The 20,890-nt window shown below is 42.3% G+C and overlaps 1 protein-coding gene across 9 annotated transcripts in view; it reads right to left on the bottom strand.

Annotated features, from left to right (window-relative positions):
• FTO (FTO alpha-ketoglutarate dependent dioxygenase) overlaps nucleotides 1-20,890 on the bottom strand; it is a 406,506-nt gene that overhangs the window by 173,543 nt on the left and 212,073 nt on the right. Inside the window, exons 9-11 of one of the 9 annotated variants that reach the window (XR_016390973.1) lie at nucleotides 18,260-18,305; nucleotides 7,975-16,396; nucleotides 1,326-7,854 (exon numbers count right to left, since the gene is read on the bottom strand). The exons of 5 other annotated variants lie outside the window; for them this stretch is intronic. Coding sequence is in view for 2 of the 4 variants with exons in the window: in XM_022555115.3 (XP_022410823.1) it covers nucleotides 18,296-18,305 (10 nt within the window). In the remaining 2 variants the exon portion in view is untranslated. Of the gene's footprint in view, nucleotides 1-1,325; nucleotides 16,397-18,259; nucleotides 18,306-20,890 lie in introns of those variants that run through there. 3 more of the 9 variants (XR_016390974.1, XM_089903056.1, XM_022555115.3) reach the window with 3 other exon arrangements.

The raw sequence follows: 20,890 nt of genomic DNA, 5'->3' as shown, positions 1-20,890 counted from the left end.
GGCCACCATCTCCCTGGAGTTCCCTTTCTTCCCCACATCCCTAAAAACAAAACACACAGATCCTTCTGTTTTGACGTTTTAGCACATGAACAGCAAGTGACTGAGCAAATGAGAGAATGAATACATCATAGGGCTATTCAAAAACCTGTAACACTTTTAGTTCAAGGTTAGTGGTTTTTAGGTTTTGACGCTCTTCTAACATGTTAAATTGGTTTCAGTTGAAGTTCTGTCCATAACCATCTTTATTTAATTTTCTCTGAATTCAGTTTCATCATCTATAAAATGGAGGCAGTAGTACTCAACCTCTGTATGATTACTGGGAGAAATAAACACAAAAATACTTATAAAGGCATCAACACAGAGTAGGTGCTCAATACTTGCTAAGCTCCATTTTGACTCCTTTCGTTCCATAAAAACTTTCCCAACTCATAATGACTACTTATTTCAAAGAGCTCATGACTTACTTATTATGGCTGATGCCATTTAACCTGGCATTTATCTCACAATCAATTCTGTCTGCTTTCTGATGACTACCTTAAACCTCGATTAGAAGACCTATCACAGCACTGGACACATAGTGGAAACTTTCCAAATGCTTTGTAAATGGAATTTGGATCCATTCCTATTTGGAGACAGCAAACACCATGATGAGATGAAACCTTTACCCCAACCCTAAGATCTGACCCCTCCTGCCTCTCCAGCCCCATCTCACCTTCTTCTCCCCTTGGTCATGCTTCTCACCCTTACTCCTGCTTGGCCAGGTTTCCTCAGCTCCTTAAACATTAGCCTCTGCCTTCTCCTTGGCCCACTAACACTCTGAGCTTTGCTTCAACCAAAGCCCCTGCTGCCGCCCTTCTGGCTCAGCAGCCTGTGAGTTCCATCGTGAAGGCTGCAGGGAGGCCAAGCCGAACACCCTACCCCAGCTGAAACGGTGGAGGCTCTTTATTCCACCTTCTGAAATTTTGAGAATTTTAGCCCTTTCTCGAACCTGTAACAGGGCCCTTCCTGGATGCACGCCCTTTCTGGAGTTCTGCGCTTCATTTTTAGGGCAGCCTACCTCCCTTTGACCTTCTTTTCTCTTTGACCTTCACTGATCAGTATGTTCAATGATAGTTATCTCATCATCCCAGGTTTCAAAGCTGGGCAAGGTGCATCATCTTCCCTTAAATGACAAGGTAACGTTGTTTTGTTCCAGGAGAAGGTTCAAAACCCTATCCACACTCTGAGGTAGGTTCAGGGAAAAAAAAAATCATGCTTCTTTTCGAATGAAAGACCCATCCACACATTGTTATGTTTCTGACACAACCCTTAAAAGATGATGTGTCTTTGCCCCCCCCCCGCAGAGAAATCAGAGAACTATGAATTTCCTTTGGCGGTGATTTCAACAACTCTATAACTCAACTAACTCCTTAATTCTTAAGATGTGGTCATGTAGATCCATTTTTCCCCCTTTTCCCTTGTCTCTTTGATATTCCAAAATGAGTTAGAGAGAAAACTGTGAACTTTCTTCATACATATCAACAATCGATGAACCCCTTTTCCTTGACAAGCATTAGAGTCAGCTCCCGGGCACTACACTTTCTATAGGACCTTAGCCTTCGTTTTTAAGTTTGACGCTATGGGTGAAGGAAAAAAATGCAGTTATCTTACAGATGTGCATTGGGGGCAGCTACTAAAGGGTATTTTACTAGCTCAATATGGTAAAAGAAATCAGCCATAGCTGGCACCATCACACATTGTTTCAGAAAAATGCACTGTGGAGAATTGACACTGTACCTATAATTTTAAAAGATTTGCTCGTTTAAACCGACCGGCAGCATTTTCTGCCACATAATGGAGAAATTCACAGGATGCTGGGCCCCCTCACGGCTTCTATGGCTATAAAAGCCCCTTCATGCTGGATTTTTTATATTTGGTAAATTAATAGTTTACCGTTCTAAGATTCCTGCATGTTTATATTATTGCTTTTCTAACATAAAAGTTTGCAGTTGTTATGGAAACATATGGTAACATTTGCTGCTAAATTTTAAATGCATTTTCTACCCCTGTTACACACCTGAAATGAAGCCAAAAACTCTCTTTGCTTTACATTAGGCTGAAATTCAAACTGGTCTGGATGACTATAAATGGTTACTGTTTGTCTTGGCTCCTACCTGTATCAGATTTAGACTGAGGAATCTTAGGGAAGAAATTACACGGGATAAAATGGATATTTCTAAATTACAAGGCCTACAATTCCAGTGGCTCCAAATATCAGCTTTCTGTTTCATCTCAGCCTGCCAGAAAGAAAATGGTGGGGCTGGACAATAGAAGATGGACAACATTTACCCTCCAGAGCCAAAGGCTTCTTGTTTTGATTATCCTGGAGGAGGAGGCTGCCGATCCTGATGAGTTAAGTCTTGTTAGCAAATTAAATGGCTGTAGATTACAATGGTGCAAGGCATGAGTTTTAGCCCCTGGCTTCAACGTGAAATGACAAGAGTACACATTCTTTCAACCCATTTTGTTCTGCAATTTTCCTCTTTGAGCACCTCACAATTCTCAAGTAATTGTTCATGATGACTCCTGGCCCTTGGGGATGTTGGCTTGGAAACTTTTACTGGACAGTTTTCTAAGTGGCCCAATTACCCATTTCTCCGCACCTTAACACCTCACCCAGGTAAAGTTTCCTTGTGCAATGTGACTAGTCATAAATACTACTAAAAAAATAACCGAAGCACTTTGGCTCAGAAAAATATCAGATGAGAATTCTTGCCGGTTTGAGCATCTTTCTGGAATTTTAAGTCAAGATAAACCAAGAGTCACAAAAGAACGTCAAATGTACACATTCAGTCTTGCTCTGGGACCTAGGAGACCTAATTCCTACTTACATCTTGGTCCTGAGGGCTTGATCTTCTATTCGTTTCATTTGTTTAAGAGCTGAGATTAACTGTCACAGCTTAACTCTCTCTCTTTCACCATGCTACTTGCTGAAGAGTTCCATTTTAAGTTTAGGACAAGATTAGACATTGTTTCTATATATTTAAGTGAACGGGTGAAAGAATTATGATGCTTTTCTAAGTATGGAAATATGAGAAGTTGCCAAAGATTTTTTGCTCCCTAGGCCCTTGTTTGCTAAGTAATAAGTGACATCCCCTAATAGTACATATGCAGAGGCTTCTATGGCAGTAACTGAAAAAATAGGGTTATAATCTTCCTGCCCCCCCTTTTTCATTCATTCAAATAAGGAATTTCAAGTTCTAAGGCATCTGTTCAAGCATCCAGGATGCTAGCTAAGCCAAGGGCTCAGAATATAGACAAAGCAGGGCCCAATCAGTAGCACAGGTTAGAGCTTTCACAAAATATGGATGACTACTGCATTATAATATTATACATATATATATATGTACACACACATATATATACACATCATATATATATGATATATACAAATTAAATATTACTTACATTATATATATAATTATATATACTGTTACATGTTTTCATGTTTCTCTACCTTTCTTCTTTAGAAAACAGACAGAGGAAAATATTTCTTAACCCATCAAGATGTAGAAAAGGCAATGATTAAAAAGAAGACACCAGAACCTCACTGCTTGGGCTCAAGTCCTGGTTTGGTCACTTACAACCTGTGTTATCTTGGGAAAATTCCTAGCCTTTCTGGGTCTTAGCTACCTTAATTGAGGTAACTTCTGAGTTTCAAGCTATCTACATATGGGTTGGCATGAAAAGTAAGCAAAGGAAATATGGGGAAAACACTGAGAATAGTTCCAAGCGTCATTAGAAGTTAGCTGCTCTTATTAATGTTGATGATCATCTTCATCTACTTCATAACTAATCGCATAATTATGCTATTAATTTGTTTGTAATTTGACCTTCAGTTTGTAAGGTCAGCACTTCCCAAACTTTGACGATGTGATCCACCATCATGATTTTCAGCGGTATTCATGAACCACCCTACACTATTATATTTCCAGAATTTTTCTTTAAACCAACTTAAAAAAAGACAACAACTTAAAGACGGACTTTAGTCCTGTCCTCAACAATATGACTTGGGAACCATGGATCCAAATGTCAATCACACTTTTCTAATCTAAAGCAAAATACCTAACCTTTAAAATACAAAGTATTCTTCGGTATATTACAAAATCATCTTCTGTGCCACCTGTGCACTGTGTGTTACACTTCGGAGGCCTCTGGGCGAGGCCTTGGCACATTTTCGAAGGGCACACCTCTGCATGAACTGGGAGACACCTCAGATTTGACAGAAACCGCCACCACTGTCTGCGTGGACAACACACAGCCTTGTCAAGGGGCCGAACGTGGGTGACTGTCACCAAACTTACTTCCTCAGCGCATATTCAAGTCTGAATCCTGTCTCGGTGCTGAAGGACTGAAAAGAATTCCCTTTCATTAGCCTAAGTCCCTAGTAATGCGAGCATCGTGCCGATGGGGAGACTGCGAACAGGGGGAGGCCCTTGTGAAAGAAAAAACGACGCTATACGCGAGAGGTCTCCTCCAATCTCTGCAGGCCGGATTAAATGTATTTTGACCCCGTGCTAACCCATTTTCCTGTGATATATTTGGTACAAGAAAAGATTAATTACTTATGAAAATCAGGCGAACATCTCTACAGCAAATGTATTATCGCTGTATAGGACAGGACATAAAGGTTTGCACTTGTACCATTAGCTCAGCTATAATAAATGAGATGCTCTATGTGATGTATAATATGGTAAAGAGAACACAGCTGTTTGCTTCTGTAGGAAGGTGCATAGGTGCACTGCACCTGAGTCTGCAAACACTTAATAAGCCCTCAACAACAAAGCTGCATCCCTCAGAACAGAGATGGCTGAAAACCATTATCCATGGATAATTAACTATGTCAGGACACTGAGGTCCTAACATGAGGTCCTCATAATTCCCCACTAAGGGAAGGACAGTAAAGCATTATTATAATATATTACTGATATTTAATAAGAAGACTGTTCTATTTGTGTGTTATTAATGAAAGCTGTAAGTTACAGCAGCATTTGAATTATTCTTGGTTTTTCTGGGCGCTGTATCCTGAAGGACAAAGCAGCCCTTGGAGCTGAAGAGCCGTAAAGAAATACTTCCATTTGGGATTAAAATTTTAAAGATATAGTTGCAATTTGTTCTATTTATTTTCCCTCTGATCACATGAAGATATCCATGCTGGACATTTATCACTGGAAAAGCCATCGCTAAAATGACCAGTGTTAAGGAGGTTCAAAGTTACATGCTGGTAAAACATGTCTAGTGGACTCCTTTGATCTCGAGAAGAGTCCATCATTTTGCTTTCTCCAAGTATCCTGGTCATTTTGAGACTCTCCCCTGTAGCACAAAGTATTTAAATTTCTCTGTAACAAGGCTCTTGACGCCTGAAGACAAAAGCATCTCTCCATTTATTAAGATGACTTCCTACTGTGTGGGGCTGTTTTTTACCTCATAATTAAAATAGCACCTGAACACGACCATCTGTGAACGCAGATTAAGTTTTTACAAAATGTGAATATCCTTTCATTTTTTTCTGCCAAATTCCTCTAAAACTCATACATAATTTGTGTGACATAGCCTCCCCCCCAAAAAAGCTTAAATAAACTTCTACTCCAAAAGAAAAGGAAAAGTAGTTAGGGTAAACATTTTGCCTCTCACTGAAACCTTCCATGCGTCAATAAAATCCATAAATTAATGTACAGCTCTGTAATTTGCTCAAAGAATGAATGAGCTGTCAGTCTTTGCTTTCTGTTTCTAAGATTCTGTCAGTTTATGGCAACCCAGAGACACAGTTTGCCGCTTAATTTTCCTCTTCCTTTTTCAAATACACACATTTTAGAAAAGACGTTATTTATACAAAAGGCTGCCAAGACACTGGGTTAGGATAGATTTGGATATACAGACTATTTCACAAGCTGGTCTTATTTAACCAAAACAAAGCCTCTTTGGGAGTCTTTTGTACAAACTGCAAATCCATAAATGCAGAGATTATAAACATTGATACAAACATTTCTTCCAGAGGGTTTTCCGACCTGAGGTTAACTTTACATTAGAAATTCATGTTTCTTTAGAAACGTTGGCTTATTTTAGTGAAATGGTTCCTCTGGTAGAGTTGGGGCTGTGATGTCAGCCGGGCTCCCTTCTAATAACCCTTATGAAATATTTACAATGAAATTGAACCACGCATGCGTAACAGCTGACTTTCGCGGCAGCCAAGGTTTAGGCTTACCTTTTTCCTTTTATTAGAGGAAAGAAATCGTTTTATGTTTTCCTCTTCTCCAGAAGATCAAACCCACATGTATTTAACAACTTCCCTGACCATACCTCCATGTGGCCATCAGTCTGAGCAATGAAACTGAAAGATTATTCTGACCACATGACATCTTTGTGCCATGAAGGAACAGCTGGGTTCCCCCATGGTGGAGCTGGGGATAAGGCATACACTCGAGGGTGTAATAGGAGAAATGGTGATCACCAGCAGTGGAGTCCCTGCCCTTCCTTCCTGAGAACCAAACTCTTCATTGGATTCCAAACGGCCAACATTTTTGCAGACGCCTTTTTTATGGTGACAATAAGCACCGTATACCCCTCATTCACTTTCGAAAACTCTCATATGCTTCCTCTGTAAAAGGAAAGACGAAAGACTGCCAAGTTAAAGGCAAAAAGTACGTGCAAACATTTCCTCCAAGCAAGAACTGACATAGAGCAGAACAATGTTACAAGGTCGCAGAGGCAGTACCCAGACTGCATCCTGGTCTCCCGGCCAGGGTCACTGCCTCTCTTCTCTAAAAGTATGAGAAGGTTGCGGGTATTTTTCACTCAGAGCAGGCAGGACTTGCATTCTATATCAGAACCCTAGCCACCACACCATCTAGTCTGCAGACATGTACTGATCAGCCTGAATAACAGGTACAAATCTTTGAATTATTGCTAACATTCAAATCATTAGGAGACTTCATAAACCAACACACATGATCTGAATTTTCCCCTTCTCTTACAAATGTAGGAGACCTAGTAACACGGACCCAGCCTCCTTGCTGCCCACTTCAGATAGTGTGTGAACTTCCCCATTCACTTCAATCCCACCTCCCTGCCTTCATTTGTCTAGATTATCTGCCAGGCCCTGTTGACATTTGAGTCTGCAACCTCTTGTGTGAATTCACTAGAAAACTCACAAGTACCCAAGTATTAAGTTGTTTTATCGTTTTGAGAACGAAGAACAGAAGAACACTTCCTTGAGAAAGCCCAGTGGCTCTTCGGGCATGATTTCACCATTTCATGTGCCCTCCTAACTCCTCAAAACCAGGTCTCTCCAGAAAAGATGACAACTCTAATTCGAAAAAATACATGCACCCCAATGTTCACAACAGCACTATTCACAATAGCCAGGACACGAAAGCAGCCTAAGTGTCCATCAGCAGATGAATAGATAAAGAAGATGTGGGGTGTGGGGTGTGTGTGTGTGTGTGTGTGTGTGTGTGTGTGTGTGTGTGTGTGATGGAATACTACTCAGCCATAAAAAAGAGTGAAATAACACCATTTGTAACAGCATGGATGGACCTAGAGATTATCATACTGAGTGAAGTAAGTCAGACAGAGAAAGACAGACACCATATGACATCACTCAGATGTGGAATCTAAAAAAATGATACAAATGAACTTATTTACAAAACGGAAATCGACTCACAGGCAGAAAACTTATGGTTACCAAAGGGGAAAGGGCAGGGAGGGATAAATTAGGAGTTTAGGATTAACAGGTACAAACTACCACATATAAAAAGGTAAACAACAAGTACCTACTGTAGAGCGCAGGGAACTATACTCAGTATCTTGTGATACCTACAATGGAAAAGAATTTGAAAAACAAATATATATATACAAACTGAATCACTCTGCTGTACACCTGAAAATAACATTGCAAATCAACTATACTTCTACTTAAAAAAAAAATCACAGTACCTAAAAAAGAAGACAAAAACAAAAACCAGGCCTCATTCTCTTAGTCATGCAGCCCAGGTATAATGGTCTTCGGGGCCCTTGGTACAAAGGCAAGTACCTGTGTGAACACACAGAACATGCTCCAGAACACACAGGGAGAAATCAACAGCTTAGGGAAGGCCTACTTTACCTACCATGCAGAGCTGTCACTCTGCACCGAGACGGCCCTGCTCGTGTTTGCTTCACTCAGACTCACCCTGAGATTTCCACATGCATGCATACTTTCTTAATACGCCCTCTCTGACACGGTCTGTTTTCAGTGCTGCTGGAAGATGCTGTGCTTAATACGGCTCCCAATTCTCAGCGGCCCCCTCAAAGCTTTTAAAGCGAGCATAACATGCGGAATTTCAAATGAAGAACCAACAGCAAGAAAGATCATTTACAGTAACTATACAAACAAGCTAAATGAAAGGCTTGTGTTCAAGTCATTAAAAATAATAATGCCAAAGCCCCGAGGGCTGAAATGTAAAGCTTCTTAGTGTGAGGAAACAGAAAAGGAGGGTGTTTATTATCCCAATAAGAAAACCTGCTAATTTATTTAGTAGGCAATTTTAGGAGGACGTTTGTTCACAGCGAAATCTCACTTGATCAGACTGGATAAAAAATAATAACCACAAAGAAAATGCCTGTTGAAGCCAAGGGCTTTGGCCAGACGGGCATCACCCGGAGAGGCCAGCGCGAGGCTGCTGGGAGGCACGGCCCCTGGTGCCTCCCGCCTCTCTCCTCCCGGGCTCTCCGGAACCAAGCCCAGAGTTAGTTATAGAGTTATCTCTCTCACACTTTGCACATGATGCCTAACATCAAGACAACAGAGAAGAGGCGAGGTCTCCGGACCTGCCCGCCTACAACAAGTTCCTGTAAAGTAATGAATACAGACAGCTTGGGGACCGTTCACGTGTGCTGCCTGCCTCTTCCTGCCTGCAAAGTGGAACCACCAGGGATTGGCAGAAGGTACTTGTCTGACAGGGCCAGGACAGCCTTCCTCCTCAGTGACAGCCTGGGCCTCCCCTCTTAAACTTGACCCACTGTAATTCCTTCACAATGCGGCAGCGAGGCAGCTGACAGTAGCAGCTGCAGCTCCTAAGCGAGATGGATGGAATTTTCATAACTGGTTCCCCAAGTTACATTTTACCTTCAAGATAATTTATGAGCTGCTCCGGAGCCTTGAAAAGACAATATGCTTGCCATAAAATTAACTGTAACAGTCTTGTAGGTTATAATTAACACTGGGAGGGTAGCACCAACTGGATGAAACACATGGCATAATTGATGGTGAAACTGGAAAGGGGGCAAGCTAACAGTATCATCACGGCACACGCCGCCTTAGCAAAACCGATACTTTCCAGGGGTTAATTACAATCGCCTTCCAGGTCTCCTGTTCTGGGAGGGAAGAGGCCAGAGCTGGCTAGGGAGGGGGGGAGATTTTGCTGTCAAGGCCACGGAGCACCTGGACACGGATGCAGAGACTGTCGGCAGGCTGGAAAGAGAGGCAGGCCGAACCCAGAGCAGGCCGAGAATCTGGGAAGGTGCTTCCCAGAGTTCAGACCGGGCCTTCCACAAGCCTGCCTCGTAGACATGACTTCATTTTCTCAGTAAACTGCATCTTTTTCAGTGAAGATAAAGATCTGGATAAAAAGAAGGGAATCAGAACTTCCAAAATGCCCTCCCAAGGCTTACGATATTCGTTCAGAACACAACAGGATGGAAGCATTTCAATTTAACGTGGGCATATCTTGGTAAAAACTCAAGATGGTCCACTAAACCTCAAGTTTATTAAACTACAGAGTAGCACCCTGTCCAGAGAAGAGGATGGACAGAAAGCTAGTAAGAAAAGGCGTGTCAATCACTCCCCTCTCGGAAAGAAACACTAAACTATCCCTTTCCTGAATGGATACTAAGCAGCCTGAGCTATACCACCAAAACACTTAATATTCTAAACACACCAGAATCACTCAAGTAATTTCAGGAAGCAATGTTAAGGTGACTGATCTATTTTTGTTGTTTGATTTGTCTGTTTTGTCTTGTTTTGTCCTGGGACAAGATGGTGAAAATCATTCTGATAAATGATGCAACAGTGTCCCCTACAGGCCGACAGAGCTATTCCTCACCCCCTCCGTGCCCCACCCTGCCCTCACTTCCTCAACTGGAAGCCAGAGTTAAGCTTTTCATCTAGAACCCGGAATACACCTGACAGAGGAAAGTTGTAAAATACACTGGGGACACCCCTGAGATAAAATAAAATTACTGCTCTTCATGTGCGGTAAATTGTTCCCCAGGTATAAACATACTGTACAGCGGTGATTAACCCATTATGGAGAAGATAAATCCTACCTGTTCAGCCTAAGGGAACCTACTCCAATCAGCCTTGACTATAACCCGGCTCCGAAATTCCTCCACTTAGAGGATTTACAGATTCTTGGAGGCTAAACTTTGATGTTCTCATCTGGGCCCCTACACTCTTCCACCTCCTGAAAGATTGTAACCGGTATAAAAGAGATGACATAGCTACAAAGGTAGTAACTTTCCTTTACAAGGTTTCTGGTAGGGAGATTTATAAAGTATGAGCTGGAAACTACTTCCTCAGAGAGAGAGAGAGATGCCTCCACAACTAAAAAGTGTGAAACGTGTTTAGGTACCAGAGGAAATAAACATTTACAGATACACGCCTGCCTATCTCCACGCTGGGAAGGATCCTGGGAGGTTTCTAACCCTTACACTGTGAGACCCAGGTCAAGCACTAAGAGAACACGTGAGTGGCTGACAGAGAGGAAAGCCTTGCTACTGCTCCGGCTGTGGCCACGCAGCAGAGGTTTGAGCTGGTGTGTTTTGGCTTAAATTCCATCTCCACTACCTACTAGCTGGGCTGCCTTGGGCAATGACTCTGCATCTCTCTGCCTCCCTTTTCTCACCTCTTCAAGCATTTACGACTCTGTCCGGCACTTGGTGAGTTCTCACTAAATGTTAGCTGCTAGTATTGCTAAAATTAGGACAACTGCAGATTTCAAGGACGGTGGAGGTAGAAAGGTAAAGCCAGCAGGAGTGACACTTACCCCACCTTTAGTGACTCCCTGGGATCTAACTTAGAGGGTCACACCTTGTCAGAGCTGGAAGACATCTTCGAGGTCACCTGGATCAAGCCACTTCTTGTGTAGATGAAGTTGCTGACATCCAGTGTCTGTGACGTGCCCAGAGGCTAGAGCCATTTGGAGATGGGATTCAAACTGGTATTCAGACCTCTGTCTGTCAATTCAATGTGACAGTCCTTACTTAGGACAGGGCCTGACACAGGACGAGCTCTGTCTAATGCTCCTTCCTTCGCCAATTCAGCAATATCAAGCCCATACCATGAGGCTTGGATTTTACATGGGGGCACTCTCTCAAAGGAGAGGCCAATTTGGGTGAGTCTGGCTCAGACTGTTGTTCACTCGTTTGTTGTGATCTGAAGAAGAGGGGTAATTTTTATTGAGCGCCTAGTATGTGACAGGTGCTTGCTCTAGGTGTCTTCCATGGAATCCCATAATCGGCCCTATGGAATAGGTTCTATTATTATCCCCTCAGGCAAGTTACAAATGAGAAAAATTGAGGTTCAGAGGGGTTAAGTAACTTGTCAAGTTCATTGTAACTTCCCTGGAGTCACAGAAGTGGATCCAAGATTCAAACCCAAGCCATCTGACTCAGCATCTATGCTCCCAACCTCTATACCATATTCATAAAATTTACTCTGGAAGAAATCATTTTTTCCCCCCATTTAACATGGAGAACTCTCTGGAGAGAAGATCGCCCAGAATTTATCCTATGACCCATAATCACATATAGATTTCTCCCCTATTTCTCACTCACACTTGGAGACGGGCAGCTCTTACCCACTTGTAGCCATCACAGTCTCACAATGGAGCAGGGCTCCTCACAAAGGTCAGGCATGTGATGAGTCGCACAAGAACACTTCTGGAGAACTGGCCCCTTTCATCCCTGGGACAAGGGTTTCCCCCAAATCCTGACTTAATCTCTTGCATTGCATTATTAGACTATGCTGTTTTCTCGCCTAGTGAAGTGTTACTCAGCTCTATAACCTCAGGGCCTACAATAGTGCCTGGTACCAGGTAGGCACGCGACAAATATTTGCGGAATCAGTGCATGACTGACAGCACACTCACAGTAACCATGACCACCATCTATCAAGTGCCGGAGTGCATTGTCACTTGGAATCCCCCCCAACACCAATGAGATACGTACACCTTCTCCCGTTCGCTTTTAAGAGATATTTGTGAATATAATGTGGCCTGAATTTAAGGCCTCCTTAAAGTGAAGACCTTTAAGGTGACACATCTTTTGTTTTAAAGTCACTGGGAACCCAGGTGTGGACTATCTAAGGAGAAATTAATGCTGTGGACTCCCAAGGACGGTGAGCCTCAGAACACTGATAGTCCCTTAATATCTCACAAATCTGACCCATTAGAACTAAAGCTGCAAGTTTCATAACAAGTGATCACCTTAGGAGGAGGATCAGAAGAGAAAATGTTATCTCTCTCTCAACTGAATAACTACATTTTGGTTCTTCCGAGTGTTTGAATGGGCAGGACATGGCAACTACGCGCATTTTTTTAAAAAGAAACGTTCAGGGTTCCACTTAGGAAAACACTTTTTGTCATTCCACTAGAACAGAAGCTCCATGAGAGAAGAATTCTCAACAGTTTTGCTCATTGCTGTGTTTCTAACTGCCCGAACAGTGCTTGGCAAATAGCTGACACTTAATAGGTATTTGTTGAATAAATAAATGAATGAATCCATGTTTTCTCAAAAAGCTGAAGAAGCACTGCCTCTAAGAAACAGCCAGCAGCCACTCATAGTCAGAAAGCTGCCAGGAGCGGGGCTCATACCGAAGCCTATGTGTTGATTTTATAAATGAGATGCGCAGAAGTCAATTGGCTCTTGTCCCCCGTAAAACTGTTCAAATAATGACAGTAACAATGGTAATAACATTAACAACACTTGCCTCCTTAAGATAAGTTGCTGTATCTTGGAAAAAAGGTAACCCTATCTCTAGACTCATTTAATCCTGGCTCTAAATTTATACAATGTTTCAATTCCTACACATTTATGAGGAGGTTTTATGGAGTTATCGGATTTTATGGAGTCATCTGGTTCAGAGACACAAAGGACATTCCTCTGCGAAGGGCAGCGGAAAGCAGAAACTGCAATTATTACAGGAGATGGGGCAGATGCATTAAAAAAGAAAGACGTGGATGGCAACTAGCCGGCCACAGCCTCCCTGCTGCTCCCTGGAACCTTCTTCGTTTACCCCTCACTCCCACCCACGATGCTGCACACAAACTTAGCTCATTGCAGGAGACAGCTACTGAACTGGAAATGCCACAGCTTTTGGTCCCCAAATAACCTGGCCTGAAGCAGCAGCCACTCTCTGTGGCATGAATGACAGCAGTTGACGTGGTCAGATGACTCACCACGTGCTGGCCCAGAAGATAATTACAACAGTCTCACCATCCCATAGCCCACCCTCAAGGCTGGTGGCTCCACTTTTTGTGGCCACAACTTCTAGGGTGGAAAACAAATTCTGGCCCCCATGCCTAGTCGCCGGGACTGAGCTCATCAGTGTACTGATGCCAGCAGAGCCATATCCGGATGTCAGCAGATAACCAGCAGGGAGCAGCTGCCCTTTGAAATATGGACTCGAAGCCATACTTAGCCTCAGCTTTGTCCCTCCTGGCCTGAAACCTATTCCTTTATTCAGAGAAATGCCCCTAGGGAGTCCTTTCCCCCTGTCCCTGTTCTTCCTTTCTTCATTCATTCTATTTCACTTCCAGGAAGGGCAGGGACTCAGGAATGGCTGGCTCAGGGAGGAAACCATGTCTTTCTGTCCCGGACCCAGCTCAGTTCCATGCTGTTCACTCCTGGGCTCTTCCTCCAGTACCCAAGTCAGCCTGTGCCCATGGCACCCTTCCTCCCTCATGCTGGAAGCAAGGGTCAGAGGTGCTGTGTTGGGAGTTAAATACCAGAGAAGTGCCTATCAGAGAGCTCTCCTTACATCCAGTTTCAAGTTTTCCACCGCTGGCAGTGTCTCAAACGTTCATTCCTCTTCAAATTAAGAAGAAAGACATACATACTTATAAATACAGGAGTGGGCTGAGGAGAAAGCTGTTTTTATTCAGTCAGCCACTGAATCAATCTGAGTGCCAGGCACTGTTCTAGACATAGGGGATGTGAGATGCTCAGGCAGCAAGGATGTGGCTCACACAGGGCACCGTTCTAATGGAGGAGACAGCTTAAAGTTATGCTGTGCAGGTTTTATAGTTGGTGCACAGCCAAATACCCAATCTCAAGGAGCTTACATTCTGGCAGGAGAGACAAAAATGTAAACACAGAATCAAGTACATATATAATACATGTTGGGTTACTCCTTCTCATAAGCTTCTATCAAACTGTAAGTTCCTGGGACGAGACTCCATTGCTAAATCATTCTTCCGTTTCCCACAGTGCCACACACAAAAAAGAATGAAAATCTGCATGCTAGCCATTGTGTTCTTATTATTCTCCCCTTGCCCTCCCCTACATTAAACTATTAATTATTTCAGAGTTGAGACTGCTTCATACTCATCTTGCCACTTTGCACAGCATCGAACACAGTTAACTTGTACATAACAAGCACTCAGTAAATAATAGTTTATAATTGTGAAACTGGACTGGGCCAACCTGTCAGTTTTGAATAGAACTCAATCCTGCCAGGAGACAAGAGGAGAGACCAGATAACCATGGAGAAAACAGTAATGTGCTGGCCTTAGAACCAGAGTCGATCCACAGAGTCATTTACACAAACCGTTAGACTTGTTGCACCCAGATCAGGGTTCTGAAGCTGATTCGCTTAGAAAAGTAAATCCTATTCATTACAAGGTCAGGGTTATGACAACTAGATTTTGGAGCCCTAACAAAGGTGTCTAAAGTGGATCCATCCTGGAGGTAAGGGGTGATGGCTGGGGCTGTGGAGGAGAGCAAGATGGTCAATAGGAAGATGTTTGGTTGTTTTACTGGTCTAGAAAAGATGCTAACTTGGCAGTTTTTTTGAGAAGCCAAAGCCCAATATGGGGAAGACATGTCTTATAAAGACGTCTAGGTCTGGAGAATTACTTTTAACTCTTAGAAGGAAGTAGTTCTAAAAGCTTTGCTAAGAAACTGCCATAAACATGTTTAAAAAACTTTTCTCAGCACCATTCTAAGCTCCTTGGACCCAAATGAAGTTGTCTACTATGGGAATACAGTAAGCCCTGTTTGAGCCTAGAAGTTAAGAACTTAGGTGGAGAGTTTCCACTTAATTAGGCTACATTCCTATCCAGTGTGCAATGCTCAGAGATTCTACAATGAAAGAAATGAAAGACAATGGTAGAAGGAAGAAGTAGGGGGTCTACAGACAGAAACAAACAAACAAAATATGCACGTGGGCCACCTGCAAATAAATCAAGGGCCAGGCCTAGCCATGGAAATGGAGAGATGGGCACAGCTGCACACTCATGCCAGCTTCGTCTGGAACTCCATCCATCTTATTAGCCAGATACCCCTAATAGGCTCGTGACTTCCTTACCACTTAAGGGGTAAGTCCTTAAGTCTGTCATGTTTGAAAATCTCCTAATAAAAAACTAATGGTGTTAAACAAGCACATGAAAAGACACTCAACATCATTAGTCATCAGGGAAATGCAAATCAAAACCACAACGAGATAACATTAGGATGTCTGTAATCTAAAAAAGGTAAAAGGACAGGTGTTGGCAAGATCGTGGAAAAATCAAAACCTTTGTGTACTACTGGTGGGAATGTCAAATGGTGCAGCAGTTGGGGATAAGAGTCTGGCAGTTCCTCAAAAAGTTAAACATAGAGCTGTTATGTGACCCAACCGTTCCAGGCCTAGGTTTATACTCAAAGGAAGTGAAAACATGCCACTCAAAAACTTGTACATAAATGTACATAGCAGCATTATTCATAAGTGCCAAAAAGTGGAAACAACCCAAACGTCCATCAACTGATGAATGGATCAACGAAACGTGTTCTATCCATACAATGGAATATTTTTTTGTCAATACAAAGGAATGAAGAACTGATACATGCTACAATGTGGATGAACCTTGAAATCATTACGCTAAATAAAAAAAGCCAGATACAAAAGGTCACAAATTATATGATTCCATTTATAGAAAGTGTTCAGAACAGGCAAATCTATAGAGACAGTACAACAGATTAGACAGAAAGTGGTTGACAGGGAGTGTGGGGAGAAGGGGAACTTGACAGTGGTTGTTCACAGGTCCAGGGTTTCATTTTGGGGTAATGGAAATGCTCTGAAATTGAATAATGGTGATGGCTGTTCAATCTTGTGAATATACTAAAAACAAAACAAAACAAAACAAAAACCCACTTAACTGTATACTTTCAAATGATTAATTTTATGTTATATGAATTACATCTCAATTTGGCTTCTCAAAAACCCCCGAATGGCCTGGCTTTTGTCTTATTTTTTGTATTTGCACGTTACTGAGCAAAAATTTAAAGGAGAGTGCTTTAAAGGTAAAAGGCACAGTTCGTTCTAGAAGCGTTCCTCAGCTCCCCGAGTTATCCTTCACCCAGCTTTCTGCTCACTGTAAATCCCCATGGACATACACAGTTGAGTCAAAACCTCTGTAAATCTCCATGGACATACACAGTTGAGTCAAAACCTAAGATGAAAAAATGCTACCTTTGGGTAATGTTTAGAAGGTTTTTATTTCTATTTTAAACACAAGTATTGTCTGTGTGAGGCTTGTATGATATAGACAATAGAGTTCAACATAAGGGATTTTCAACAGTACGGCAATGCTAGACTTCAGAGACATCTACAGTTAAATACTTTCCTGGGAGGGCAAGAGCAACATGCCACTCTGTTGTGGTCACGAGGGCTCCACCACTTTCTTTTCCACTGCTTTTCACAGCTTCTTTCTAGGAACTTGCTAAATTCTCATCCCCAGACAAATTCTTAAATTGGCCGCTGAGCACAGTTTAAGAATTTATCTCATACACAGCACCTCACACGGTATTTTGTATATAGTAGGCATACAAAATATACAAAAATGTTCATGGAATAAAATCATTCTCTTTCAGAAAGTAGAGTCATGGCATGTGCCCCCGAAGAAGAGCACGGAGATTTGTGAATGCCAATGTCACTGGTCAGAAACCAGGACCCTCAATGCCCACAGGAAGCTGGGAGAGAGCTTTAAATAGATTACTCTTATCCATTAACAAGTAAGGGAACATATAGCTTGTGACCGACCCATTGTTGGCACTAATGAGCATCGCAATGATGTTTCTTTGAAAAAGCAATAAAGAAAGGAACAGACTATCTACTCAATTAACATTAGGTGCTTTCTTATTTTTTACAGAAGAACTGCCAAGTGTGGTAGTAAAACAGTGTGCAAGGGTCACATGTATATTAAGTATCGAAAAAAAAGAAAAAAGAATGTATAATCTTCAGTGGCCAGATGCTGAAACAGATCACAGTTTTTTTGTAAAGCGTTTTTGCCAGTGTTTGACTTAGTTACATTCTCTAGACTATGCACGCAAGCAGGAAAAAAATAATTTGCTTCTCATTGTGACCTGTGCAAAATAAACAAAGGCGCTGATTTTTCCTATTTCTTACTTAGAAAAACAACTCAGGCCTGGACATTGAACTGTACCTTTTCTTTAATGCACTTTTCAAATGATAATTTCTTTCACTGTCACCATTAAATCTTAATCCATTCCAGCTCCTTGCATGGGTCACTGAGTCTATATGTACTGCTGTTATTTTAAAATGTTTCCCCTTGGTAGGGAAAGAGGGGGAGAAAAGATGCTGAGGGCCAGATGGGCCTCTTCACAGTTCATTTATCAAACCTAATACATCGGGCTCCACCCTCCTCTCACTCACTACTGCGGTTAAACTTCCATATAATTTGGTAATCATTTTCATTATCAGAGAGTGACCCTAAAGCAGCCTATCCGGAGACACCCAGCCCTTGCAGCTGCTCTTTTTCTGCCTCTTCCTACAGTAGACCCTAAGAACCTCCGAGTTTATTAGCTGCAGACTGACCTTTGGGCTGCAGAGGTCAAGAAGGGGTCAGATCAGAGGGCTTGCCCAGTTCTTTAAAAGCTATAACAAGCTGTCCATCAGGCAGAGTGGACTGTATAAACAAAGCCAAATCTTCAGAAATTCTGTACCACTTCTGTTAACACTTACCCTGCATTCACACGGCTTCTCCCGAAGTGCTTTGGATCATTCAACTCTGGGGAAGTGAATAGACAGCCCTAATAAGTCTATTTGGAGAGGGTTGTTTATGGGATTACTGGGCTTGGGGAAGGAAACCCACAGCACTCAGATGTGCCTCTAGAATCCCAGGGTTGTGTGACACTGTGACAAACTCAGTTACCCCGAGTCACGCAGAATTGACACTTCCCTCCAAAAGCTAAATTACAGGGAACATATGCTTTCAGTTTAAGAGACTTCAGTGAGTCCCAAACAATGGCTCGGCTCCTGGCCGAGGAGAGAGAGACAAATATTTTAAAACCAAGTTACAAGTTGCACTTAATATAGCCTCCCTAATATCATTAACATAAATGAACCTACTGAAGTGGGGGGAACCTTTACTACAACAGACCTATACTAAAGCTACCGCCAGCTGTGGAGTCTCAGGTGACCTAAATTTCTCGAAGTTGTACTCTTCCTAATGCATTCTCTAACGTGCAATATCAGGTAATTAGAGTCACCTGCATTTAACTTTCAGAGGAAAACATTTCTATTATCTAAATCTAAAGGATCCCCTGATAGCTTTGATGAAAGTAAAATACTGTAACCCACTGCTTGGCCTTTGGCGAGCGCTAATTATTATCTCTCAAAGCACATTTTTCCTTGTGTAATTCCAAGGTACACAATAGGCCAACGTCTGAAACACTGGCAGCTCGGTCAGTGCTGCAGTGGGTGTTTTATAACTTTCACCACCACACGCCCGATGGCTACTCGAGGCGATGCCCGATTCCAGACGGCCAGAGGAAGCTTTGATGAGGAAAAGAAAGGTGTATGGTAACTGTCTGTTTATACAGATGATATGGATGAGTCTTTTAGATAGGTCACCGGGATGGGAAACATCAAATGGCGCTGGTGAAGGGGTAGGGGGAAGGATTATGGTTATTTAATACTCTGAGGACACTTCCTTCTGAGCTCTCAAGACACCACCCGCTTGAAATCTTCTTTCAGGTGTTTAGTTTTAAGGAGGTCTGCAGAGTGTCAGCTGCTAAGCCCTTTCTCGTCTCCTCCCCTACCGCAAAGGACTGGAGAAGTTTTGTTTCAGATGCTAGACTACATCAGCTTCAGCTCCGGCACCAGCTCCTGATTAAACTGTTAGCAGTTAAGGGCCAGAAATGCTGAAACCAGACTCCTTTTAAACAGGCCATCTTGGCCACGCTGTCTGATGAGCTGGTGTATTAGGAAATTATTGTTAACAAACCAAGTGCACTCAGTAGAAGACATCCATTCTCAACACCTCCTCTAGCTGTGCTGTCTTTGGAGGGGTTGGGGGGATGGGAGAGAGTTTACAGGGGGCTCGCTCTCTCTTTCTTTCTTCCCTTCCTTCCTTCTCTCTCTCCACCCACCCGCCCACCTCTTTCTTTATCCCTTTCCTATTTAGTAAGAACACCAGGGAAATTCCCTGGCGGTCCAGTGGTTACAACTCCACATTTTCACTGCCGAGGGCCCGGGTTCACTCCCTAATCAGGGAACTAAGATCCCACAAACCCCACAGCGCAGCCAAAACAAAACCAAAAACAAAAACAAAAGAAATCACCAGGGGAAAAGATATAAAAGGTCAAAGAGAGAGAGAAGCCTCTTAGATGTCCCCTCATGGATATTCCGCTATTTAATAGAATATCCATACTTGAGTGAATATACATATTTAAACTGTAATACAAAGAAAATGTTTAAATTAATTATTGAAACTTCAATTGAAAGTCATTTCATGACTGTAGTTGAAACTGTCATTTACCCTGACCACACTACAAAAAAGGGGGCAAGGGGAGAATGTCACTGGGAATTTTAAAATTATGGTTTCAATGCAAGTCTAAATTCAGAGACAATACACATATGTGAAAAAGCAGCTTTCTGATACCCAATCCAAATGGACAGTTCATCCTTTTAACTCTCCTTCCTTGGAAAATGCTCCTCTTCAGGCTTGTTCAGGCAAATCTATTTTTATGAGAACTGTTACTAGTAAAGCCATCAATGATTGTAATTCTGTGGCATGAACTCATTTGGAGGATATCATGGCTATCAATAAATGTTCTTGACTCCCAGGCACACAGAATTTTTAAGCATCGAATAAGACTCTGACACAAAGTCCAGCATCATTTTCCTGATTCCTCTACCTCTTGCTTAGAGACAGACGGTAATTCAACAATACACATTATGCATCTGAAGGATAACTAACATTTGAGGGAACTGGTTCCAGGTTTCTACCAACCAACCAGCCGCTGTGCGAAGAAGAGCAGGGTAACGTGGCATTTAGTATGCAAGCACCAATTCTGTAAAACCTGATGGTCCGCAGAAACTTGCTACCAGTTAACAGCTTTCTAACCACAGCTAAGTCCATGTGCAAAGAAACTGGGCTGAAGCCAAAGTCATTTCTATTTGGTCAGTTCTGAAAATGGGGTTGTTGAATAGACTAAGTTCAAGCGATCTGTCTCCCGAGTGATGTAAGAGTACCGTGTGGATTTCCCAGACATCTGCTCGAACTAAACAGCAATGCTCGTCTTTTAGATGGTTGATTAAAAGGGTTCTCCAACATCAGGTACTTAAATTACCGTACTCTCAAGATGCAAA

The sequence above is a fragment of the Delphinapterus leucas genome, chromosome 20, assembly GCF_059928025.1.
Source record: "Delphinapterus leucas isolate spDelLeu-1000000601 "Yukka" chromosome 20, BTC_Dleu_Yukka2, whole genome shotgun sequence".
Taxonomy (NCBI): Eukaryota; Metazoa; Chordata; class Mammalia; order Artiodactyla; family Monodontidae; genus Delphinapterus; species Delphinapterus leucas.
The sequence above is the reverse complement of the archived record's forward strand: the minus strand, read 5'-3'. Positions and strand labels throughout refer to the sequence as shown.